Raw genomic sequence first — 26819 nt, 5'->3', positions numbered from 1 at the left:
TGTTTGCGCACATGTTGGGTGTGTGCCATCGTTGATCGATTACTGAGGATGATTTTTGAAACCAGGTCAGCTTGACATTCACGCGGCCAGGCCACAGTGACGTCACAGCCGTACGGTCACACGGTTAGGTCATAATGCTTGAACTGGAGAGCCACGCGTTTACCACGGAGACCAGTAGGCTCTGATGATCTACCAGAGATAACTACGATAACAGATAACTATGATAACAGACAAGATATGACTGGCACGGCGAAAATATCATGCGATTTGTGTCCTCCGTCACGTTTAGACGTGTTTCCTCTTACTTTGTCCAGTGCGGACATGAGTGGAGAGTGGAGATCGCAGGTACGGCCTCAGGCGTGGCGACGGTCACACTAACGTTGATGAACATTGGCCTAAGATCGCGATTCCGACTTGCGAGACGTGCATTTCCGCACCTTTGCCACATCCACGTTCATAGGATTCTCCCCTCGTGTGTGTAGTCCACACGATCTACCCATTCAGGAGGATCCCCAATCCTTCAGATATGTAACCACCTGTGTCCGCCGCAGTGGCCGCTGAGGTCCACCTCAGCTGACCCGGCGCCGGTGCCGTCCGCAGGTCGCAGGCGGAGCTGGGCCGCGAGGGGCGCGGCGGGCTGCTGCTCTCCTGCAGGAGCTGCTGGAGTGGGTCATCAGGAAGGAGACGGAGCTCAATCAGCTGGAGCCGCTCCGCGCGGACGCAGCGGCGCTCCAGCAGCAGCAGGTCGGTAGCCGGGCAGCGGCCAGTGGCCTCAGCCGGGGCCTGACCACTGCTGCGGCGAGACACCGACAGTTGCTCCGCTGCAGCCGGGGCAGCGGCCAGTGGCACCAGCCGGGGTCTGACCACTGCTGCGGCGGGACACCGACAGTTGCCCCGCTGCAGCCGGGGCAGCGGCCAGTGGCACCAGCCGGGGTCTGACCACTGCTGCGGCGGGACACCGACAGTTGCCCCGCTGCAGCCGGGGCAGCGGCCAGTGGCACCAGCCGGGGCCTGACCACTGCTGCGGCGAGACACCGACAGTTGCTCCGCTGCAGCCCGGGCAGCGGCCAACGCCGTCGCGCCACGACAGACGACGCGGCTCGGAATATTCGGCCGCTCTGTCAGCTGATTGTGTGCGGAATGTCTCGCCGCTGCGCCAGCTGATTTTACGCAGTGTTTAGCCGTTTGCGGCGAGTTCGTGTCTGTTCGGTCGTTGGGTTCGATTTAGCTGCTTTTGTAAACGAACAAGGGACTGGAGTTTGTTTGTGGTTCAAACGGGACGTCGAAATGGTTGAGTCAAGGTGCATCTTAAGAATGTTGTTCTTCGGTTACACTTTTGCCTGCTAGCATGCTGCAACTGTGAATCAGCGAACATAAATCAATAAATTCAGATGATGGGGTCATGCGATGCCATTTGGATATAGCAGAAATATCAGTACCACGACACATACAATCGACGCAAATTATCATCCAAGCTATCCACTTTCTGAATGCCGATAGAAATTGTTTGGGATGCGGGTGTAATTTCGCAAAATAGACTGTTTTGGGAGGACCGAGCGGAGGAAAACTGCAAAATCTAACCCAACTTGTGGCAGTAGCAAAAAAGATGCATATCTCTGGAGCTGGCCCACTTTTCTCTCCAAGCTGGGATGCTGCGTGTTTCTGGTAATGGCTGCGGATCACAGCGTTCGCTCTCGCGCAGGAGGATGCCCGCTCTCTGCTGAGCCAGCTGTCGGACCGCCAGGCGCTCATCAGTAGCAAGCTGAGCGCCGCCAGAGCGGTCAGCTCCGAGCCTGCCTTACACTGCGAGGCCAGCGATACTGAAGGTACGGCTCACATGTGACAGGGAGAGCTCTGAGCTCGCCCTCCACTGCGAGGCCAACGACAGTGAAGGTATGCCCCATTGTAGGCAGGGAGAGCTCTCAGCCCGCCCTCCACTGCGAGACTAGCGACACCGAAGGTGTGGCTCACATTGGGCACGGAGAGCTCCGAACCCTCCCCCCCCCCCCCCCCCCGCCCTTCACTGCAAGGCCAGCAACACCGATGGTATGGCTCACAGTGGGCAGGGATAGCGCTGAGCCAACCATCCACTGCGAGTCTAGCGACAGCGAAGGTATGGGTCGCTCTAGGCAGGGAGAGGTGTGTCCGTCCCTGGTGACAGCTGAGGCACCTGCCAGGGCGTGTCCACCAGGATTTGCCGCCCTGGGACAGATGAATGGCCAGGCGATTTCTGGAGACTGGCTTAAGCCCCGGGGGTACAACACGATTATCTGGGGCCCAAATCGTATGAACGGTTGTATGATCCCGGCTGCCGCCTGGAAGTGCACAGGATTCCAGTAGGTCACGCCCTACTTTTTGGCTACGCTCGTAGTCTGTAGTGGGGGCAGTCCGTGGAAGTTCGTAGTCCGTAGTAGTTCGTAGCTACAGTGGGGGCAGTGAAGATCCCTCCTGATCTAGTTGCAAGACAGCAACGTCCCAGCATAAAGTGCCTCCGGCCAGCGACGCCGAGGATACCTTTCTCTCTAAGCTCAGTACCATCGATGGTTTGTTTCCGTCGAACTGTGACTGAGATTGTGACTTATTTTAGCAGTCACCACGTAACGAAGCCAGCGTGCCCGTAACTCCCACGTCTATGCCTTATCCATGGACGTGGCGGGTGTCACGTGTCACGTGCGACACGTCACGTGTCACGTATCGCACACGTGCTGCGTCACGTGTCACGTGTCACATCACATGTCGCGTCACATCCCGCGTCTCGTCACGTCACGTGTCACGTGTCACGCGCTCCCAAGTGAGCGTGTTCTTCCGACAGGCGACTAGCCTATCATGTCCCTCTCTCGCCGCTGCGGCGCCGGTCTGGCGCGTCGGGCGATTGGCGCGCGCTGAGCTGACCTGTGACCACAGGCCGTGATGGGCGATTGGCGCGCGCTGAGCTAACTCGTGTCCACAGGCCGTGATGGGCGATTGGCGCGCGCTGAGCTGACCCGTGTCCACAAGCCGTGATGGGCGATTGGCGTACCCTGAGCTGACCCGTGTCCACAGGCTGTGGTGGGCGATTGGCGTGTCCTGAGCCGACCCGTATCCACAGGCCGCGATGAGCGATTGGCTTGCCCCGAGCCGCCCCGTGTCCACAGGCTGTGGTGGGCGATTGGCGCGCGCTGAGCTGACCCGTGTCCACAGGTCGAGGCGAGCGCGATGGCTACGGCCGGGAGCGTCGCTCCGAGCTGGACCAGAGTCTGGAGCAGGCGAGGGCTATCGGTCGGGAGGCGGCCAAGCTACAGGACAAGTGGCGAGAGCTCGGCCGACGCGCCGAACTCTTCCGACGACGCGCTGACTCGGCCCTGGCGGTGAGCTGCGGAACTAAACCATTCGCCAGCGCTGACGGGGAGACGAGGAGCGGGCGTGAATGGTGCGATACCGGGTCCAGCACTGGGACGTTGGTTCGAATCCCGCGCACTGCTCGAACATTTCACCGGTTCTGTCGTGGGATTGGACGTGAGAGGTTGCAGTGTTAGTGATCCTAACCGTCACATGTGCCGCTGGACCATCTAGCAGATTATCTCTGGTGGTCAGCTGTCGAAAAGAGCGAAAGGGCTGAAATGAGTGACTGTCCTTTTACCAGCTGTTGGCGTAGTAGTAATTCTTTGCAAAGGTCGGCGTTCAGTATACGTACCAGAAGATATTGGTTAAACAACTTATCAGATCATACATTGTATACATTGTGAAAACGTGACGTTTCATGGTAGCGCTTGTAACCATCAGCGTCACCATGAAACGTCCATTTTCTCCATACCTATCGCTGCTTGATAACCTGGCATTCACTTATTATGGAATGTCGGCATTTTACTATGAAAACTTACGAGTCGAAACAAATAGGATCTGGAGGTCTTCCTCGCGCATATCCGGTATAGCTATTTATTGAGCTGCGATTACGAACTAATGCGCATTTTACCCGGTGTGTAGTTCCCGAGCGAAGCGGAGCTGTATAGGGCAAGGTCATACCGCGCAGGCTCAGATGGTCTTTCGTAACTGGGCGTATTGACACACAATCTGGACACATTGGACGCTGCAGCAATGGCATCCGCCGCCGCCGTGGCTGCTACTCACTGCACTGAGCAGCAGGTGCAGGGCTCTCCGGTAATGACGTTGCCAGTCCGGGGTTGCTGAGTTAGGTCATGTCGCACGCAGGGCAGCGTCAGGGCATACCACACGCACGGCCCGAGCGCAGCTCTGCATGATCCAAGTCCGTACTATAAGGGATGAGCCCAGTGATCCACGCTGAGTTCTGTCCGATGTGTGCCGAGCAAAATAAGTTGAACGTTTGAGTTGCTGATCATGAAAGGTTTTAAGGGTGAGAGCCACAGCACGGCAGTTTTTGGATGTTGTGCATTTCAGCGAAACGATTCAGTGAACGAAACGAAGTGATGAACTAATCCAGGAAAGTCCATGCCGTGCAAAATGTTGCTGAAGCTACTCCTCGTCACACTAGAGCCTGTGAAGTGGCCCCAGGGCCGCCTAGGAGGGTATCAGAGCGGTAGCGATGTTGCTCTCTGGGTGGTGTTGACAGGATCCTCGATCTCGTCCTCAAGGGACATCTTCTGTGGAGTCATGATTTGACGAATGCAGATCACGTTTGACTACCATTGCTTTTTATCACGCGTTACCATTGAGTGGTTATTGAATACTACCGCTGTCTTGGTGTGCGAGAAATACTTTCGTCACCGCTGAGTGAAACGTGAGTTAACTTTTACTGGGGCACTTTGTGAAAACGGTAGCTTCACACAGACACAGTCTGTTTGCTTTCCTGGCGCGGGCGCTGCCACCGGCCGTAGGCTGTGCCAGTAAAGGGGAAAAGCGCACGACTCAGGCGACTCGAACCCACCCCGCCGCAGGTCTGTGAATCAGAATGCAGGCGTTCTAACCAGCCGATCTATCAGAACAGATTGAACTGCTCTGCTGGGCAGGACGATTTAAAGTACAGTTCGGTGCTGTATCTTCCGCCAGTTTGTACCACAAAAAGGGTGTCAAGGATTGGAATGTAACATTTTGTGCGGTTCTGTTCCAGAGCAAAAGAAATGTTGGGATGGTGTTGATCACCTTTTGCTAATATATCTGGCCATGTGCACAGCTTCGAAACCTACAGTTTCCTCTGTATGACCAATGCCTCTTTGATGACATGGCTTTATCCAACCCTCTGGTACGCGCAAGATTTATTAATTTCAGCATGCAAACTCCCAACTCATCATCCCCGAAGCATAAAGATTCACAACCCTTCTTGCTTATATCAACTTCCGGCACATGTCAAAGCGTTGGTCGCGACATTTTTTTAAGACGGCCGCTGCGGAGACGCATCCGGTCGCCAGTATCAACCCAAATTGTCTTCATAATTATTGACATGTTTCGTGAGAAGGTCGTGTAAAATAAGTTTTATGTTTAGATATGTAATGCTCAAACATATAATGCTTTGACACATGATATTTAGTTACATCGTGGCAGTGCACTCAAAATGTCCTATATGCTCTTGTCCGTACGTGCCGGACCACGCCATTTCCCACCGTACTGTCTTTTGCGCCTGGAGCCACCTTCGATCAACGATGGACGACACCTATGTTCGTTGATCACAATGGCTCGAGTTTCTCAGATGTTTTTTTTCTGTAAATCATACTCCATTTAAAACATTTAAAAATTATACCTTCACATCGCTCTGAAATGTAGTCACACCTTCGCAGCCATATCAAAGTCATCATCCGTGATCATTTAAGAGTTATTCTATTCCGTTATCGGAGACGTAAACCAAAGTGGCCGAAATCCGGGAACAAATCAGGTTCTGGGATAGGTTAGATTAACCTTATCGGTTCATTTCCCCGCAGCCGATTTTTCAAAACAAACGCTCCTGTAATAAACACACGTTTTTGACAAGCGGTACAATTGTGCTATAATTTAAATTGGACGGCAACCACGGTCCATGAACACAGTGAGCCAAGAGCGTGCCAAGACCCGTGAAAGGGCTGGAGAAGCTCGATACTGATGTGATGTCGCTATGTCGCTCGCAGCAAATCCCGCCGGCCTTTGCTCAGCCTATGGGGCAGATTTGCCCGCGCTGCATCACGCAAAGTGGTCCGATCTCGACCAAAATGTCACGCAAACCTTCCTCTCACCACGCTGATTGGAACATATGCGATTTTTGGGTTTTGCCACTGACGGTACTCGAGTTGTAGGGGCCGCTTCAGAATTTGTGGAAGTTGTTTTAAAAGTCCAGGCCAACATGCAACAGATAAGTATATCTTAGCATCCAAGCCGTGCACACTTACGAAGCCGTTTCACTCTCATCCTGCGGGCCGCACCAGCCTCTCCTTTTCTGGTGCCTCCGAAAACGCGCCACAATACCGTTCCAGCTCCCCGGCACTGATAGACTATTTTTCACTTTTGCTCGCTTGAGTTTTGGGAGAATGGAAAAGTCGCCGGGGCCAGGTCAGGCGAATAGAGCGGGTGTTGGGTAGTGGGGATTTCACATCCTCTCAAAAGCGTCGCCGTCTCACACGACGGCGACGTGAGGTCGTGCGTTGTCGTGATGGTGCTGAAATCTGTGGCCTCTCTCGGATAGTGTTTTTTTGGCATGGCTCCAATAATCTTCTTCGGTGCGAGGAGTACTATGTGGAGTTAATCGTCTTATCCCGGGAAGGACGTCGGTGCTGATTGTGCTGTCTGTGTCGCAGAACACCGTACACATGGCCATCCCACCCGCGCGTCAGCGCAATATGATTGTAGCAGGGCGCGACCAAACCCCCCAATCGCTACAACCCCCGCCCATGTGTCTGAGCTTGGGCTGGGGTGTGGTCCTCTCGTCGGATTTATTTTACTCCTTGCTCTTGTTTTCGGCCAGCGGGCCGCAGAAATGCGCCCGCGTCTCATCAGAAGTGACTGTTAAGTCCGGAACCTGTTTGTAGCCAGCTTCGTACTGCTCAAGCACTCCTGCGCAGCCTCTGCGCGTGCATTCTTCTGCTCTTGTCGGAAGCAGTGCAGCACCCATTCACAGCACACATGCGAGTACCCGAGTAGCTTCACGGCCCGGCAGATTGTGACTGTGCCGGCGCTGACGAGGTTGCTAATGTTTTGTAGGCTACTCCACCGCTCCTCCGAATCATCTGCCCTCATAAGCGCTCGTCGTCAGCCGTGCGCGCATGCGTTGGCACCCGTTTTTGGGGTTTGTTCTAGGCGTTTGTTTGCCCCTTCTTATCACGATTTGTCCCTTGTTGGTTTGTTCGAGGCGTTCGTTTGCCACTGTCTGCCGCTTGCCCAGCGGCATATGGTCCGCATAGAAGCAGAACTGTGCCAGTAAGCATGTTTCCGAAAACTGGTGCGTGTTAGCTTAAATATATATATATATATATTATTAATATATATATATATATGTGTGTGTGTGTGTGTGTGTGTGTGTGTTTTTGAATGTATCCTACTGAACATGGAGCAAGTAGGTCGAGGCGACTTCGAATCACACATGGGTAACACTGCTGCAAAAGAAACGAAAAAATTGCGCCACAAGTGGCATTGTGGACTCATCATCGGTTTATTTTCTAATGATATTTCTTGCGCCGCTGCTATGTCCTGGTCTGGCTCAACAACCCACGAACCGCTGCGGCCAAAGGCGTAGTTTTGCAAATTTAGTTGGAGCTACTGAGCAAGACAAAATGCCTTAGCCTACCTCAGAGTAGTCAAAACCGTATTTATCCACAGACATGGCTCACTTTATTTCCAAAATTTGGATGCTGAAGTCCAGTCCTGTAACGTCTTTTTTGCATTTTGAGGGCAGGTGTTGCTATTTCTCCCGCTTATCCCTAATCTTGTTTGTGAAAACACACCCCTGCCACAACTGAACAGGAAAATACACTCCTGACGATGGGAGTGTCCCCTGGGGCGGAGAACGGAGCTGAAGACGGTGCTCAGGATCTGGTGAACGCGAACTCCTGACGATGGGAGTGTCCCCTGGGGCGGAGAACGGAGCTGAAGACGGCGCTCAGGATCTGGTGAACGCGAACTCCTGACGATGGGAGTGTCGGAGCTGAAGACGGTGCTCAGGATCTGGTGAACGCGAACTCCTGACGATGGGAGTGTCCACTGGGCCGGAGAACGGAGCTGAAGACGGTGCTCAGGATCCGGGGAACGCGAAATCCTGACGATGGGAGTGTCCACTGGGGCGGAGAACGGAGCTGAAGACGGTGCTCAGGATCTGGTGAACGCGAACTCCTGACGATGGGAGTGTCCACTGGGGCGGAGAACGGAGCTGAAGACGGTGCTCAGGATCTGGTGAACGCGAACTCCTGACGATGGGAGTGTCCACTGGGGCGGAGAACGGAGCTGAAGACGGTGCTCAGGATCCGGGGAACGCGAAATCCTGACGATGGGAGCGTCCACTGGGGCGGAGAACGGAGCTGAAGACGGTGCTCAGGATCTGGTGAACGCAGCGAACTCCTGGCGATGGGAGTGTCCACTGGGGCGGAGAACGAAGCTGAAGACGGTGCTCGGGATCTGGCGAACGCAGCGCAGGCGGTGCTCAGCTGGCAACCAAGCACTCACGCAAGGAGACCTGCACTGGGCCGCAAGGGCATCACCACCAGCCAGCGGTCATGTTCCGGAAACGAGGGCTGGGGCGGTGAGCCATGTGTGCGCCAATGTTTGGTGCAGAATTCGGTGGCCAGAAACTTGGCGTTTGATTTCAGTGGCGGTGGTGGCCCTGCGGACGGGGCTGGGAGATGGCCACGGCTTGTTTGCGTTGGCCTCCATGTTGCACTGTGGGACGACGTCTTGGAGTCGCCATGTCTGAGAATTTGTACTGACATGTAATAACAAAGCAGGAAGCTGGGCTAACAGCTTGCTGCATCTGAGCAGTACGGCCTGCGACCGCATTGCTGTTGCTGTCATCTGGCCTGAGAAAAATCGCACTGCTGTTATCTGTTCGCATCTGCGGGGCCTTGAAAAAGCGCGCCGTACTGCAGCGGGCAGCACAGCTGGCTGTGCGGTCCTCCACCGGGCCGACGCCTCGCGCCGGCGGCGCCTCAGTCGCCGAACGACGCGCGGCCGGCGCGCGCACCGCCTCCGGGCAGGCGGCGAGCGTCAACCTTGACCCGCGCGCGCTGCGGGTTGCGACTCCGAGTACGCCGCCGGCGACGGTGCCACGCGTCGCCGCGGGAGCTCGTGGCCTCGCGACGTTGTGGCGTGGTGCGGGTGTGAGCGTGGTCACGTGACAGAGCCGGCGTTGCCATGGCAGCGCGGCCGGTCCGCCCGATCACCTGGACGCCGCCGGCGGCGCTGCGCCCGGTCTCTGAGCCGCCGCGGCTGACCCCAGCCGCCGCCGCCGCCGCCGGACGCCGTCTCCCGCTACGCCGAGCTGTGCTGCGAGCGGCGGGCGGCGCGCTCGCCGCTGCTGCTGCCGCGACGTCGGCTCTCGGGACCCCCCGGCCGACCGCCGCCGCCGCCCTGGCGTGCGGCTGCCGGTGCCGTGTCCCCCGCCCCCGTAGGGACGTTGACGCCATCTGGCTGACGGAGGTGCGTGGGGCGAGCCGCTCGGACGGCCGGCCGCCGGACGGTGAGACCTGTCACCGACTCAGTGATGAATGATGTGTGCTGCAATATGCCCGTTGCTCCTGCGTGCGAGATCCAGAGGAGGCAGCCGTCTGTCCGCCCAATCAGTCTGTTCATCGCGTGTTTAATGTTTGACATCCACACGCACGGGGGTGATGTTAAATTCGGTGACACGACTCAGGCTGCGGGACCCCTCCACAGGCCACCGGTTGTGGGAGCACATATATATGAAGAAAGGTTACGTATCGGTCATTGTTATGAGACGTCAGTTCTGGTGTCCGCGAGGGAAAGAACCTCGCCGTACCTGTTGGACAGCGCAGCGAAAGCGCATTTTTGCTTCATGTAAATGCGATGAGCATGCCGTTTGTCCAACCAAAAATTGTGTCCAACATCCATACAAAGCACCAGCGTCCGCCGCCTCTGGCCGGGTCCCCCCGCGCTGTCCGGCCCACCTCTGACCGGGTCCCACGCGCGCCTCGCGCCGTCCGGGCCGCCTCTGGCCGGGTCCCCCGCGCTGTCCGGCCGCCTCTGCCCGGGTCCCCCGCGCTGTCCGAGCTGCCTGGCCGGCCCCCCCCCTCGCCGTCGCAGACCAGCTGCAGACGATCTGGCTGCTGTCCATCACTCGGTGCCGGCCTCGGAGCCGGCGGCCTGACCCGCCCAAATTTGTTTGGTTTATGCCGAGCTGGACCGCTGGTCGAACCGGACATATTGACACCCCACTCTCGGGGCAACAAGGCCGTGCCCCTCTTTCCCCTCCCTCGACCCCACCCCCCACCCACCCCTGACCCTCACCCTCAACGCATGCAAGGATCGCTCCAGTCCTTGTCGCCGTCGGAGGTCTGTTGGGCTTCGCCACCTCGGACTGCTTGCCGGGTGTGCGCGGGTTGCCTGCGTTGCTATCGGCGCGGACGGTGGTGACGGGTGGCGCGTGCGGCCCCATCCCACGAGAGACGCCGGCGCCGTGAAGCGACGGTGCGCGGCGCTCTCTCGGCGCCATGTGGTGTGCACCGGAGCCGCGGTGATGAGACGGCCCCTGATATATGGCGCCGCCTCGCCGACCAAAAGCAAACAGATGTCGCCGGCCGCCTCCAAAAACATGCCGTTGACTTGATGACTCGGTTGAAAAAAACACGCCGTGAATGGACGACCCACGGACGGAAACCCGGCGGTTCCTAAACACTGGCGTTGGAGACGCGCGGCTCGCGCGGGTATGGTGGTCTCCCATTCATCGCAGAGGATCGGATTTTTTAATGAGAGGTTTTCTTTTGTCTTCCTGGTGGCTTGAGTGCGGCCCCGGGGGTAAGGCGCAGATTGTATCAAAGGCAGAGCGACGACGGAAGTTGTCAGCGCGTGGTTTCATTGGCGCTCCTTGGTGCTTTGTCTTCGCATCGTGCCTACTTTCTTATTATTCGGCACGCTGCTTCTTATTTACTCGGCCGCCCGCTTTCTTACGTATTCGGCACCCTGCTTTCTCATCTACTCGGCACGCTGCTTTCTATTCATGTGCATCGCATTGCATCCAGCGCTCTCTGCCCTATGCTCTTTATGGATGGAGAACTATGATTTTGCGGCGGAATGTGATTTCAAGATCATTTGTCTTGAACCGATGAGTCTGCATTTGAGCACCGTCCCACCTGTGGAATGAGTCAGTATATGAGTCCTGGTCCAACAGTGAGTCCAGGCCCAATCCTGGCTTTTGTGGGTTTTTGACGCATGTTTGCATGCAGGAAATGGCTCACGTGATAAAATTTTGCGTGAAGTAAGTTGGTCCTCCGCGCAAGGAAGCTTATGGAAACGTGATCAACCAGGGATGGAGAATGCCGTAAAGGCATTTCCAGCACAGCGACCTTTCCATGGAAGACCTTTTCCTCCAGCCTTTTCCCTGGCATGTGAAACTGCGCAGTTTCCGCCGAAGGTGGTGTCGTCACTGCGGCACTCGGCATACCGGGTTATCCACCAATGGCGGTCCCTCATCGAGAGAACTTCGCCGCCATGTTTTGCTCGCTGTCGTGGTCCACTAATGCATGTCGATTTGAATTATAAACTCAAGCAGCTGGCGAGCTTGCCACTCGCCGTGAGGCGTGTGGCATGTGGTGTGTGGCACGCTGTGGCATGCCACAGCACGCTCGTGGAGGCGTGCGGGAAAATGGGATGTTAAGTCATGCACGCAAGCTTGCTGTTCGGCCTTTTGGTGCTGTTTGTGCGCCGAAATTTGATCTCGACTGGCCCCCGGCGTTCGTGCCTAACTGAATGTTCAAGTTTTCAACGACTGCATGTCAGTGGGACGGGTGTGGCCGACGGCCGCATCATTTCATAGTGACTCATGTTCCGTGTGCTAGAAAACGATGCTCCAGAGACCAGGCCGTTCAACACCCGCAAACACCACAGCCACCTTGTTTACGGTCACTATATATCTGCCAAAGCCTCAGAACCCTGGGCGTAGATAGCAGCGCAGCGTGCACAAATGTTTGGAGAGCGATGTGGGTGGTGTTTGCGGCTCCGGCGACGACGCCGCCGATCAGGCCAATCGTCTTCCGCTGTCCGCTGTGAGATTTGTGACTTGGCTTTGCTGGCAAACGAGGCAGGGCCAACAGCCAACGTGTTTATAGCCAGCGGCTATGTAGAGGGAGACCGGCGGACACACACTTACGGAGACTTCAGGCACCGTTCTGTCCTGGTCAAAACGATGTCGTCTCCTGGCGAAATATTGTGTGCGTGCTCGTGCTCGATTATCGCTGGATGGTTGGCGCCATGATAATGAGAATGACGATTAAGTGTGTGTTAAGCGTGTTAAAGATTTGTCAAATTTACCCATCGCATGTCGTAAATTGTGTGCCCAGCTACCGGCGCTGCACATTTTTCCTAAAATCACACAATAGTTATTAAAACTAGATTCACTCCGTAAGCCACGTCCCGAGTTTGTATGGTCTTTGAGCGAAACGGTTGATTGATAGCTACAGAATGGCCTTATTGTTACAGAAAATAAAATGGGGGCATTTTGTCAACCCTGCTCGATATAGAAAAAACGCCACGAGCACCTTTTGACTTGAAGGAGTACAACTGAGTGGGAACTATGGCAGTGGTCACGCTAACTCCTACGTTTAATAGTCTGCTTTGGCATTTTGCCCCTGAAGTGTATCATTGCTACTTAACTCTGTCACATGGGCATTTCTCGCCTTTCCTTCTCAGTGCGTCGGTTATCCTGTGAGCATCAGCACGCATCTCTCTATTTCTTTGGAAGGGCATCCCAATGGCCATCCTCTCAATAGAAAGAAGCTGATCTGTTGCCGCCCGTTTGGGCAAGACAACTGCCATTAACTTGCAACCGTTCGTGTGGTTTACGTCGAGAAGGCTTGGGCGTTTCAATCGCTATTCAAACTCTACTCCCCCGCACGCCTGTTTCACGAGAGGCACGTGCTGGAGCGGTGCATGAACGAGGTCGAGCAGCGGCTGAACGACATCGAACAGACCCAGCCTGACGTGGTCACCAACGGTGACGTCGCAGAGGACCGCCTGCTGGAGGTGCAACGAAGCCTGGATGACGTCATGCCCAGGCCAGCCGGCTGGCAGAGAACAAGTGAGTGCGGGCAGTCACGCTGCTGATCTGCTCGCCGGACTCGGATTGTACGCTTGTGGCTTATCGGCTATGGTAAATGCGATCTGCCTCGGTATATGATGGCGTGATTGCGTATGATGCGCGCAGGTTCGACGGGCTGTTAGGGCGTAATTGATGTCGATGATCGACGAGAAAAGATTCGCTCTTTGGTGAAGAATCCGATAAGCACTAGAAATGATTCACGCCAAGTTGACTACAACCCGGTCGAAGTCATTCAACGCGCGTTAGCTGAACCACGTCTGGCTTTACATCGATGCCTATTTTAGTTGCGAAGTCAACGTAGAGACTATGCATCAACGTCTGACTTTGAATTGCCCCTTGGCTTAATCGCGCACTGTTCAACCCAGCGACTCCCAGCGCTGCGCTGTGACGTCTGACATCTGTCTCAGTTGTTCCCGTCGTCGTTGGGCTGCGACAGGCGGTCCTCTGACCCCGTCTGATCCTGTCTAGCCGACCTCGACCCCTGACCCCTTCTGATCCTGCCTAACCGACCCCGACCCCTGACCCCGTCTGATCCTGTCTAGCCGACCCCGTATGACCTCGTATGACCCCGTCTTACCCGGCGCAGTGTGCTGCTTTCCCCCGGAGCACGCCGCTCGGCTGGCTACCCTCAACGGCCGGTGATCGTCTGACCCTGTCTGACCCCGTCTGACTCCGTCCTGACCCGGTGCCTGTGCGGCACAGCGTGCCGCTCTCCCCGGAGCACGCCGCTCGGCTGCCTGTCCCCAACGGCCGGTGGGGCTCTGACCCCATTTCGCCCGTCTGACCCGGTGCCTGTGCGGCGCAGCGTGGCCACTCTCCCCGGAGCACGCCGCTCGGCTGGCCGTCCCCAACGGCCGGTGATCGTCTGACCCCCGTTGACCCCGTCTGACTCCGTCTGACCCGGTGGCCCTGTGCGGCGCAGCGTGCCGCTCTCCCCGGAGCACGCCGCTCGGCTGGCCGCCCTCAACGGCCGGCTGCACTCGGTGGCGTCGACCGTCTCGGCGGCCTACGGCGGGCCGCCGGCGCCGCCCGACCTGGGCCGCTCGGTGGAGCCGCCCTGGGAGCGTTCCCAGACCGAGCACGGCGTGCCGTACTACCTGCACCACGGCGAGCGACGCACCCAGTGGGACCACCCGCGGCTCGACCAGCTCATGCGCGGCCTGCCGCAGCTCGACGCCGTCCGGTTCTCGGCGTACAGGTGAGCCGGCCGGGCTGCTGTGAACGGTGGGGCTGCCAGTCATGGTCAGTAAGCCGTCCGCTTCTTCCTTGTAGCTTCTTCTTCCCCTTTGTTCGGATACATGGATTGCTGAACGACTGGCTGTGACAAGGAGACCCTCCGCTGTGCCCTCCGGACCTTACACTGGCCAGGGCCTCAACCTCTTTCCGTCAGCAGGAGTCACGTTTTCTTCTCAGTTAGGGGGGGTGGGGGCTCCGGCCACGTACCAACGTGGTCTCCAGCGAAATTCGATCAGCAATCCTATATTCGGCGTATTTTGAGCGTGGGTTACGTTATTTTTCACCGTTCAACCCCCTCAATCGATGCTGACCAAGTCGTGACTTGGGGACTGACCCCCGACCCCATCGTGAGTTGGGGGACGGCAGTACCTCAAATTACCTGCGAAATTACGTCCCTATTCGTCAGAATGATAGGGCTTCAGCTGTCTCACCCGCCTCTGTCCTCCTCATCATGGTAGAACCGCGGCTGTCTAATCCAGCTTCGTCCCCCTCGCGGCGGCAGGGCATCATCGGCCTCACCCCATCCCTTCTCCGTAGGACGTCCGACTCTCACCTTATCCTCCTCTCTCTCACGCCAGTTATCTCAGCTCACTCCCGTCTCCCTCAGTACACCAAACTCTCATCTTATCCTCGTCCCCTCGGCACGTCAAACATTTACCTTACCCCCCGTCCCCCTCTGCACGTCAGGTTCTCACCTTACCTCCGTCTCCTTCGCCACGGCAGGCTCTCACCTTACCCCCGTCTCCCTCGGCACGCGAGACTCTCGCATTGCCCCCGGCTTCGCCAGCACGTTAATCGTCTCACCTAACTCCCGTCTTCATTAGCACGTCAGACTCCTCACCTTACTCCGTCTCCTTCACGTCAGTTATCTCAGCTTGCCTCTATCTCCCTCAGCACGCCAAATTCTCACTTTACCCCCGTCTCACTCAGCACGCGAGGCTCTCGCATTTCCCCCATCTTCGTCAGCACGTTAATCGTCTCACCTTACCCCGTCTCCATTAGCACGTCAGACTTTCGCCTCACCTCCGTCTTCCTCAGCACGTCATGCATCTCATCTCACCCCCGTGCCGCCAGGACCGCGCTGAAGCTGCGGCGCCTGCAACGCGCCCTGCTGCTGCACCGGCTGCCGCTGGCCGAGGCTGCGCAGGCGTTCGAGGCGCAGGCGTGGCGCCTTCCAGCGACCGGTCTCGTGGCCGTGCCCGACGTGGTGGCCGTGCTGGTGGCGCTGTACGGGGGTATGGACCCTCCGGTGACGACGGACCTGGCGCTGAGGATGGACCTCTGTCTCAACTGGCTGCTCAGCGTTTACGACAAGTGAGTGACGGCGGCCCTGGCGCTGAGGATGGACCTCTGTCTCAACTGGCTGCTCAGCGTTTACGACAAGTGAGTAACGGCGGCCCTGGCGCTGAGGATGGACCTCTGTCTCAACTGGCTGCTCAGCGTCTACGACAAGTGAGTGACGACGGACCTGGCGCTGAGGATGGACCTCTGTCTCAACTGGCTGCTCAGCGTTTACGACAAGTGAGTAACGGCGGCCCTGGCACTGAGGATGGACCTCTGTCTCAACTGGCTGCTCAGCGTTTACGACAAGTGAGTGACGACGGACCTGGCCGCTGAGGATGGACCTCTGTCTCAACTGGCTGCTCAGCATTTACAAGTGAGTGACGGCGGACCTGGCTCTGAGGATAGACATCCTCTCAGCTGGCTGCTCAGCGTTTACAAGTGAGTGACGGCGGACCTGGCGCTGAGGATAGACCTCCTCTCAGCTGGCTGCTTGGCGTTTACAAGTGAGAATCGGAACTGCCTCGCGGTTCGTCGTAGTCACCGCGGCCTGTCGCGCGGTGACTACGACGTGCGAGGATACGCAGTGGGGTGAGCGAAGCATCGCTTGGTTTGCTGCCCCTTCACTCAAATGATGATGCCTGATGTAGTGTGCTGTTCGGAAGTGAGTTGTATCATGCGAGCTGGAATCGTGGGTATGCAATTGACTTTGCATCTGGCGTGCAAATGTCAAAAAGAACCACGGAATATTGTGCACTATCAAGGCACTTGGCACGTTAACTCCTTAGTCCGCTGTATTTTCAGCCTCGCTATGATGTCATGCGCGGTTTTCTGGCATCCAGTATGACATCACACCTTCGTTGCAGCCGTCGGACTGGTCGCATTCCTGTCAGCTCCTTTAAACTGGCCATCATCACTCTCTGCAAGGCACATCTGGAGGAGAAATACCGCTGTGAGTGCCGAGTCCGACGCGAAATGGAAGTGAGGTCAAACGCTGCGGACGCTCGCATCGTGCACCGCACATACAGAGCTAAGTGCTCATTATTCATGGTCAATGTGCACGGTTGAGCCGGGTCAGATGTCGGCGTCGGCCGTAAGTAGCATTGGCAGTCGACGGACCAGCTAGGCGTACCGCTTCCGAGCGGAATGTCTGGTCCCAGGGAGATCAGGTTGGGTCACCAGAGGGAATGAACACCATCCATCGAGCAGGCTCAGCGGTACACCCCGTGCATATTCTGCTGTCTACATGTGGATATCGGTGTAGGGCTTAAAGGAATGTCCCACATTTGAAGATATTTAGGCAGGCATCAATGAGATGGAAAGGGCTCACGTATAATTATTGGTGTGGTAAAGTGCAAAAGATTGCTGTGGCAACAAAGCTGTACTGTTTTGTAAGTATGCTCTCCAATATGGCCTTGTGTTATTACGTCATGGAACGTTTTTATAATATCAGAGTCGATGCCAAACTGGCGTTGTAAGTGCAGCATTGCCACTGCAGCGGACGGGCTGACCCACTTATAGGACTGTATTTCGCCGCAAGGTGGCTTGTTAAGTTAGGAGTGTGTAAAGATGTCGATATTTATGTGCACATGTTTTGGCCTTTTGTCGTGGTGCTCTTCCATATTTTTCCGTGATGGCATGTTTTTCAGGTGCATTTGCATTCTCGGTGGCGGCGCTTTTCATGCTCATTTGATTCTTAACATCATGCTGGTCATAATTGGTAGTATTACTTAGATGCCTGTATTATGTATCAAAAACGTGCCGTTCGTGATAGAGACTCGCATTCAAGACGTGAAGCTAGTTGACAGCTAATTGCTGTCCGCTGACGAGACGATGCGTGCTGACGTACTTCAGACACGAATAAGTTAATAGCCATATCTTTCTGGACCTTGAACAACAACATGGCCTTGGAGAAGGAGTTTTTGTGGTGCTTTGATGACGGTGTGCATCTTTGGGTATCTTCGAATTAGGCGGCGTGAAATAATCTGCACATGTTTGCGTGCACCTAGCTTACAGGCGACAGCATGCACAGTCTTACAAAGGGCATGACTGTGAACTGCAGTGAATGACCTTGAAAAGTTGATCAATAGCAGCTGCAAGGGGTCGAGGGACTTCTCGGGTCAGTAAACGATCAGAGGAATTAACCGGAAAGCCCACGGAAGACTGTGCGGAGGTGTCCCGGGGATACGCCTGGCTGCGCACAAGAGGGAAAGGATCGGATCAAGCGATGCGGATGATGTCTCGGTGTGTGACTGTGTACCAAAAGATCAAAACAGTATACTGCAATACAATAGAATAAACGCATTTTCATGCCTGTCCAGTTTCACCACTATCACTCGTTAGAAGGGGCCCTGTGCACAAAGCCATCGCTGGTCCGGCTCCGCCAGCGATAGACTTTCACCTGTTGCTCCCTCCTCCCAGACATGTTCCAGTTGGGCGCCGACAACCGACAGCGGCTGAACGAGAAGCAGCTGGGTCGGCTACTGAGCCAACTGCTACAGCTACCTGGTCAGATGGGCGAGGAGGTCGCCTTCGGCCCCGCGGCCGTGCAACCGTCTGTCACCAGCTGCTTTCCGCGCCGCCGCCGCAGCCGCCGCGGCCGACGGTGACGAAGAGGACGAAAAGGAGGGGGAGCAGGAGACGACCTTGTGCGAAGCTGAGGTCCTGGACTGGCTGCGCGCCGAGCCGCAGAGCCTGGTGTGGCTGCCGGTGCTGCACCGGGTGGCGGGCGCCGAGAAGTCCCGACATCATGCCCGCTGCAAATGGCTGCAAGGAGTACCCCATCGTCGGTTTCAGGTTCGGGCCGGCAGAGGCAGCGTGCATGTCTGAAAGCATGCGTAGTGCGACACGGAGGTTTACATTACTTGAGTGTTGGCGATTTTTTCCCAGTGCCCGACTTGCAAAGGGCGTTACAGAAATACACGTAAAAAAGTAAGGTAAATTGCGTTGTCACATGCTTCTTTGTAGTGGAGATGGTCCGCGTTCTGAAAGTAAGCATTCTATAAGATTTCCGTGAGCTTGGTTGGGTATCGAACCGAAACCAAAAGTTTGGTGAACAATCTGCTCATTTCTTTTGGTGCTTTTACGTGTTTTTCAATTCCATATCATGCATCGAATATGTGTTCGCATTATAACGGGTTTTAATGTGCTAGGTATCAAAATGTGATGCGGTGTTGAGGATGTTAGGGAGCGTATAATTAAGTGGCATATGTCAGCTTTACAGCTTAAAAGTTGTTAAACGCCGTGTGAGGGCTGCATTGCTTCCTTGTAACTAGGACTGTCTTGCTCGTAATTATGGTTTTATGAAACCAGTCACGCGCATCACGCAGTTTCCAACCCTCTTGAGTTGATCCAGTTGTACCTGCGTTACAGATACCGGTGTCTGAAATGTTTCAACTTCGATATGTGTCAGCAATGCTTCTTCACCGGACGTGTCGCCAAAAGTCACAAACTCAGTCATCCCATGCACGAATATTGCACAGAGGTAAGCGAAAATCATCTGAGATGCTCTGGAGGGAAGAAATATAGTCTTAAATAGCCTGCGATGCATGCATTGGACCAGATCACTACCTCCCACGGCGAAAGAGCCTCAGCACACGCTCCGAGTTGCGTGCCGCCAATTTGAATAAACTCATTTTATACAACTGTTTTACTTCCCCACCCCTCTGTGAACCATGTTCGTGAAAGCTGAACGGCAATGCGGGATGAGTTGTAAAGGGCGACGCTGAGCACATGATTGTTGCACAAGCATTTCTCAAGCTGATCATCAAGCTGAGTGGTGGTTGGCTCATAAGTCATTTTCTATTCGGGAATGTCATGTGCCATTGATGCTGCGTGATTGGTCTTGCACCACGCTGTTTCGCAAACAAAAACTTTGTTTTTGCTATTGCTGTCTTTTCGGGATTCGCGTTGGGCCTTGTTACCGTTATGGCTGTGTTCCAGAGTTCGTCAAGCGATGACATCAAGGACTTCACCAGGTCGATACGAAACCGGTTCAAGTCGAAGCACTACTTCCGCAAGCATGCCAAGCTGGGCTACCTCCCTGTCCAGCCCATGGCTGAGGTATTGGCCAATAAATCGTCCGGTTCGTTGTCCCTAAACATCGATGTTTTAGCGGTGCCGGCATCAGTGCTGCCGTTACGAAGCACAGGAGCTATACCTTGGTTTCGGCCTCATGGACCTGCGCCACATCATTCAGGGCTGCTGGAGCTCGGTCTGCTGTTTTAATATTTCCCTTATACAGTTTCCCTTTCAACTATAATCAGTTCGTCTCTGCTAGAATAGTTCGATATGGCCAACGACTTCTCTAAGCGTCATGTTAAACAACACGCCTTCGTGCCATGTTTTGCTGGCTGTTCATTTCCAAACACATCATGACGTTCCTTTGTCACCCTTTCCCTTTCAACGAAACTCAGTTCGTTTCTGCCAGAATCGTTTGATATACCCGACTTTTCGAAGCATCATGTCGAACAATACGTATGCATGTCCTGTTTTGCCCGGCCGTTCGCTTCCAAACACATTACGACCTCGTAGTTACGAGCGCTGTCGTCCGTTGAATTCCGTTCTAAGCGGTCAAGTCATTTTAAGTAAGTTATTTTAAACAACGCGTCTTCATGTCATGTTTTTGCGGTCGTTCATTTCCAAACACATCATGGCCTGGTAGTTATGAGCGCTGTTGTTTGCTGAATGCCGTGACGTCAAATGGTGTGTCGTCTCAGGGCGTCACTTCGGCCGCCTCCGCCGATCATCTGCGCACCTGCTCACTGGACCAGGGCGCGCGCACGAACGGACACGCAACCTCCGAAGTGGACGCTCACAGCTTCTCCAGTCCGGAGAGGTACGTTTCGTGCTGGGTCGGGCGGTGCGGCGGTCCGGGCAGTCTGAAACATGATTGGGGTTGTGCTGTTTGAGGACTCAACTGCATGGGGATTTAACACGTTTGATAGATTAGTGTATCATGGCACTTCTGAAAAAAGATGCCGCCTGATTGTTTTTTTACAGGGTGTCACTGTGTACGAGTGTCAGTAGTGTCATCATTGCCACATCAGCTGTACTTGTGTCGTTCGTTCTCGGAGCCCATCTTCATGTAATTGAAAGGTCAATTTGGCTGACTTTGCAGTATGGGGATTTTATGTATTTGTGCACGCTCGCTTTCATGCGCTCTTTCCTCAAAGGCCTTCGGCATTTGTGGAATGTTTTAGTGTTAAATGACATTTTGTTTATGAAAATTTATATTTCGAAATGCTCCGAACGACAAAAATTGAAAATGAAACGGAACATATTCAGCTCTGCAGCGAATTACTATTTTTTCGTCATTTTCCTGCTTGTTTGACCTACAGAGCGATTTTCAGAAGAAACTGTTTGCTTTCAGCCACTTAGAACCGTGGACATGTTGCAACTCTGGGCAGTTACACGCCATAGGCCTTTGTCACAGATTTCGTTCCGCAGCGTGGCCGTTACTTGCTCCACGGAAGCGAAGCACTGCCGAGCGTACAGTAACCCATCCGGCGTCCCATGTCTGTGCAGTGAGGACGAGCTGCAGCTGATCACGCAGTACTGCATGAGCCTCTCGTCCGAGGGCGTGTCGGACGAGACGCGCGACGAGCAGCTGCGCGCCGTCATCCGCCAGCTGGAGCAGGAGAACCGCGCCCTCCAGGCCGAGTACCAGCGGCTGGCACGCGCCGGCCCCGCCGCCCCGGCCGGCCTGCCGGCAGCCGCCGCCGGTCCGCCTACCAACGCCGAGCCGGAGGCGCCGCGCGCCGGCGACGACGCCGACCCGCCCCCGGCTCTGCCCGCCTCACCCCCGCCGGAGCTGGGTCGAGAGTCGTCGAAGGAGGAGGAAGAGGAGGAGGCCCCGCCTCCGGTGGCCTCCTCCGGGGAGAACGCACCTCCTCCGGCGGCGGAGGAGCCCGACGGCGGCCGACCCGAGGGCGAGGCCCCCCTGCAGACCAGGATGCAGGAGCTGGACGAGCACAACCGGCAGCTGGGGCAACGGCTGAGCAAGCTACGGCGCCTGCTGAACGGGGTAAGGGACGGGGTGGGCCGGGACAGGCTAGGGCTGACGGGGTACGGCGGAGGGGGCGGTCGGGATGGACTGGGGCTGAGGGGGGTAAGGGAGAGGAGCGACTGGGACGGGCTGGGGCTGACGTGTTATGGTGTATGGGAGCGGTCGGGACGGGCTGGTGCTGACGGGGTACGGCGGAGGGGGCGGTCGGGATGGGCTGGGGCTGACGTGTTATGGTGTATGGGAGCGATTAGGAAGGGGTGGGGCTGACGGGGTACGGCGGAGGGGAGCGGTCGGGACGGGCTGGGGCTAAGGGGGTAAGGGAGAGGAGCGGTCAGGACGGGCTGGGGCTGACGGGACACGGCGAATGGAGCGGTGGGGACGGGCTGGGGCTGAGAGGGTATGGGATGGGAGCAGTCGGGGCGGGCTGGGGCTGACAGAGTAAGGGAGGGGGGCGGCCGGAACGGGCTGGTGCTGGCGCGGGACGGTGGAGAGGAACGGTCGGTGATGTGCCCGGTTCGACGGTACCCTGGGCCAGTGACGGCTGGCATAGTCTCTCTGAGTTGTTTCTAAGTAACAGGAGCCAACTTCCCCTCTGTGTTATCTTGGTGCCTTTGTACCAGTGAATGCGTGCGTCTTCTGGCACCAACCTCGTCTGATAGAACAATTTGTACAGACATGTTTGGTTTGGGTATTAGGTCACATTCTGCACGTGGTATCCACATGTGCATCATTCAGACATTAGGCCTTTTTACCTTTCACGCATCACTGCTACCTAATTTTCCCCGCAGTATTCCAAATGCACCTAGTTCCGAAATACACGGAAAATGGGATAGTCACGATGAAAACTTTTTGTTTGTCGTCAGGTAAATCAAAATAGCCGGTAAACCTGAATCTGGAAGCGTTTTTGTTTCATCGTCACGTACCTACTCGCCATTTTACGTTTGTGCATTTGGTTGCATGGGACCAAATCATTAAGTACTGCAACTATGACTTAACAAATAAGTGCTTGATGATGAAACAAAAGCGCCTCTGGAGCAAACCGTTATGTCTATTTTGGCAAGTTTGACGATGAACCATGGATATCATTCCCGCTTGTCATATTTTCGAGATTGCAAATTTGGTACCAAAGAAGGTTTTAGTCCCAAAGGTTTGCGTGAAAAGGACTATTACGCACTCACGCTAAAGCAGAATAGACCAGCCAATTGTTAATGAGGTGGAGACCGGATTATGTCGTTTTGGGGACGCACGGTTTTGTGAGTTGGCTTCTTACAGACACGGAAAAAGTCCTCCACGCGCCGTCAAGCCTCAGCGCATCTCGTCACGCACGCACGTCATCACAATGCATTTGCACGGCGCCAGGACGATTGCAGACGGCAATCCGCGCAGCTGTGAAGAACGTGATGTGATGTGATGTGATGTGATGTGATGTGACGTGACGTGACGTGATGTGATGTGATGTGGTGTGACGTGATGTGATGTGATGTGATGTGACGTGATGTGATGTGATATGACGTGACGTGACGTGACGTGACGTGACGTGACGTGACGTGACGTGATGTGATGTGATGTGATGTGATGTGATGTGATGTGACGTGATGTGATGTGATGTGAAAGTGATGTGAGTATGCGTGGGTCAACGCAAGGCCGTCCGAGCGTCTCGAGTTGACGGTCCGGTGTCTGCCTGCAGGGCACCAACCTGGCCCGAAGCAGCACGCTGCAGACGCGCTCGGTGACGGCCTCTCAGCTCGCCAGCGACTCCCCAGCGCCCGAAGGTCAGCCCAGCAACGACGCCAGCGGCAGGGGCGCCGAGCTGGCGCTGGCCGCCGGCTTGCACGGGGCTAAACAAGCAGCCGGGTTTGCGAGGGGTATTGGTAGACGAACTGTAGTGCTGGGATCACATGTAACTGCTTCCATCACGTATTGATATGCGTACGTCGCTTCCATCATGTATTCATACGCGCACGACGCTCCCATCATGTATTTAGACGCGTACAACGCTTCCATCATGTATTCAGGCGCGTGCGACACTGAAGTAAAAAATGGAGTTCAACGGAGAGTGGGGCAGGACAAAGAGCAAAAAGCGCAAGGTCCCGATGCAAAGATAATAGAGCGGGGTATCTCTTCTCTAGCTTGGGTACCCTGCAAGATGCTCCCTTACCCTGAAATCGATTTGCTGTCGGTTGGTCAACGACAAGGCAGCTTCGAGTGCACTGTGCCAGTTCAGATCTGGGTCGTATAGCTTGCCCCAGATGCAGTTGGGTTGGACTGGATAGGATGTGTTGATATACATAAATATAAGTCGGCTACAAGAGGTAAGTATTTCTGCCTCGATAGTGCAGTTGGTTAGAGCACCTACTTTTCGATCCACCCATCCGTGGTGGAGTGGGATCGAGTCGCTTTGGGTTCTCGCTTTATGACCTCGACGGATGTGGCTTGCGGCCGATGGCAGCGGCCGCGCTAAAGCTCAGATGACGTCAGAGGACACGACGCATCGTGCCGGATATTGTGGCATGTTGAAATTTTGCCGCTAAATTCTGCCCCTGACCTGGAACTGCACGATCAGATTGCAGTTGTCAAGGTTCACACAGCAAGCAGTGTCTAGCGTGAGCTCTCATCCCAGAAATCCATTCATTCAAAAGGTTGGAAACAAATCCTGAAAGATACGTGCGAGAATGAATGGTTATGGTTAACTTAAAAGAAAACAATATACAGCTGTGCGTGCAAAGTATGCCAGCGGACTTGTACTGTCACCAACTATTCCACACGAAAACTATAAAGTGGGTGTAAATCTCACATATCGCTCAGATTACCAGTGAGCTGAATTTGCAAACTGTGTTAAGAACATTTTATCCGTTTCAGGTGGCTGTGGGCGTCCGATTCCGCTGGCTTTTTCGCTGCCCAGCAGAGAACAGTTCAACGCAGAGCTGCTGAGTGCGTAGCTGCGTAGCTGCGTAGATTGCCCCCTCCCCCACCGTTGGTGGAAGTTATGACCCAGACATTGCTGTCGGGTGCATGCTACATCCGAGGTCCGTGGCTACCGCTGGGTGTAGGTGTGATTTCACGAGTGGGCGATTCATTACAACAAGCTACTTATCTTCCGAATGCATATCCTGACCGCATGGCTGACTGTCATGCGATAGAGCTTTGAGGCAGAGTGGTGAGTTGAGAGATGAGGGTCGCCGCCGCCACGGGTGCATGGTTCGCCCTGTTACTAGGAGAGTGAGGTGTCGGGCACATCGCTGCACCGGGCTGTCCACTGCTGGCTGGGTATTTGAATATTATCCTGTTGAATGCAGCCATTATGTGTGCTTTGTGTAATTGCCGTGAACAATGTGATATTTACTGGTCTTTACACGTTAGCAAGCGCTTCCGGAGCGGCGGCAGTGAATGTTGGAGCGCAGGTGGGAGCGGACGCACCCTGTTTCGTATCTTTTTGCGGCTAACGCGTCAACAGTGTGTCGTGTAAATAAACAAGAGAGCCAACCCAGCGTTCACATGGCCCGGTTTTGGTTGCAAGTACTGTGACGTTTAGATAGCACCATATCAACATGATATCAACCAAATGTCTTTAACTCAAGAGGTGAGATGAATGGAACTGAGCACTGACGTCCTAGATCCCCCGTTTATTCGAAATAAACAACGCTTCTAACCGCTGCATGAACTGCCCGCGAGCACAGAGCAGGGGGATGTATTTGAATGAATATAACATTGCCAAACTTTCGGCATGTCAATTATGCGCGTCTACATGGTTACTCTCTTGAAAACTGTATGCTACTGTTCGAGAGGAAGTCCCCATAAATATATTCCCCACCATAACCAAAGGGTGAAATGGAGCGTATGTACCTGCTTGTGTGTAATCACGATCCAGCGGTAGCTTTAAGATGCTTGATTTCGTGTTCGTACTTTGCCGATTCGGACAACGTTATGCTGGAACAAAAAATGTGCACTGGAGCGAAATTGTAGTGTTTTTCCTCTTAAAGGCCGTGCTTTTAACGTGTGTGCGCGGATGTACAAATGGTGGGCGGTTGGATGCTTCACAGAGAAACGGCAGAGTGAAACAAGTGACATTAGCTCCGACGTATGCCGTGTTTTCTCCTGAAATCTGGCGGACAGCAGCGGCAGGCTAACGGATGGGAAGTGCTGTCTTACAACAGCATGAACAACCAACGTTGCGAGCAAGATTGCAGAAGATGATAGCGCCGCTTGAACAACAGCACTCATTCAAATAATTCCATTGTTGTTGTGTTACGCTGCCACATAAGGCTGCGCAATGACATGTTTTCAACAAAGACAAAGTGTAACTGACAGTGGCTCGAAACGCAGCTTCCAAACACTTGCCCGACTTTTGCGCCTTTGTAAGAAGCTACAAGGTATATACCGGTGGCAAATACTGACGTGTGGGCTGTGAACTTACCACTTTTGAGAAGACTGAGACTGACCTTTTCTAATATCATGCAGTTCGAATTAGGAGCATATATTGGGTCGCATCTGTTTTCCGCAGTCGCACTGGTGCGGAAGAGTCCGACAGCATTCACTGAGTTCCTTCCAAACGTTTGCTCATGTCTTTGTTCGGTAACTGGAGCCCTTGAATTGAAGATGCTCCTTACAACTCATGTAAAAGCTTTTATATTAAAACAGGAACCAGTTCAACATGACCATTAGCTTTTAAAACGTGTAAGGTGCGTTTGCAATTGCATAGGGCTGTCTCTTATGAGCGATAGATTCACAATTCAAGGGACACGACATGTGGGAGTATTTTTACCAATGTTTTGTTAACGCGCAGACATCATTTCATTACATCGCTTACTACAATCGCTCACTACACATCACTACACATCACTACACATCACTGCACATCATTCGCTACAGACATCTATGCGTTGTTTTCACGTCCGTGCAAGGACGTATGTGAACAGCGCGTGACCAGGTCAGTCAGTGGCATTAACCGACATCCGGCTTATGTGTATGCACGCTGGAGTGTGACACTAGTGAGGATTGATAGGTCCTCTGTAGACAGCGGATAAGCTTGACCTTTAGTATATCTCCGTCATTTCCGTGCCGTATTGTGCCGTGTATACAATACCGCGATCGATAACCTGCGCTGGCGTATCGCGCGCG

The 26819-nt window shown here is 54.7% G+C and overlaps 1 protein-coding gene across 1 annotated transcript; it reads left to right on the top strand.

The window, feature by feature from the left end:
* Positions 1–321: 321 nt before the first annotated feature.
* On the top strand, positions 322–25803 carry LOC119095000 (dystrophin-like). The gene is given in 19 exon segments (XM_037217910.1): positions 322–345; positions 655–744; positions 1703–1826; positions 3181–3347; positions 5408–5410; positions 12988–13156; positions 13764–13815; positions 14100–14375; positions 15488–15727; positions 16561–16646; positions 18116–18271; positions 18309–18454; positions 18456–18490; positions 19067–19178; positions 19637–19756; positions 20413–20531; positions 21221–21719; positions 23389–23473; positions 24561–25803. Coding segments are annotated over 19 exon segments (2583 nt in total). The 3' UTR covers positions 24641–25803.
* The last annotated feature ends 1016 nt before the right edge of the window (positions 25804–26819 follow it).

The sequence above is a fragment of the Pollicipes pollicipes genome, unplaced genomic scaffold, assembly GCF_011947565.3.
Source record: "Pollicipes pollicipes isolate AB1234 unplaced genomic scaffold, Ppol_2.1 Scaffold_4219;HRSCAF=4965_pilon_pilon_pilon, whole genome shotgun sequence".
Lineage (NCBI taxonomy): Eukaryota > Metazoa > Arthropoda > Thecostraca > Pollicipedomorpha > Pollicipedidae > Pollicipes > Pollicipes pollicipes.
This window is presented reverse-complemented; position numbering and strand designations above follow the sequence as displayed.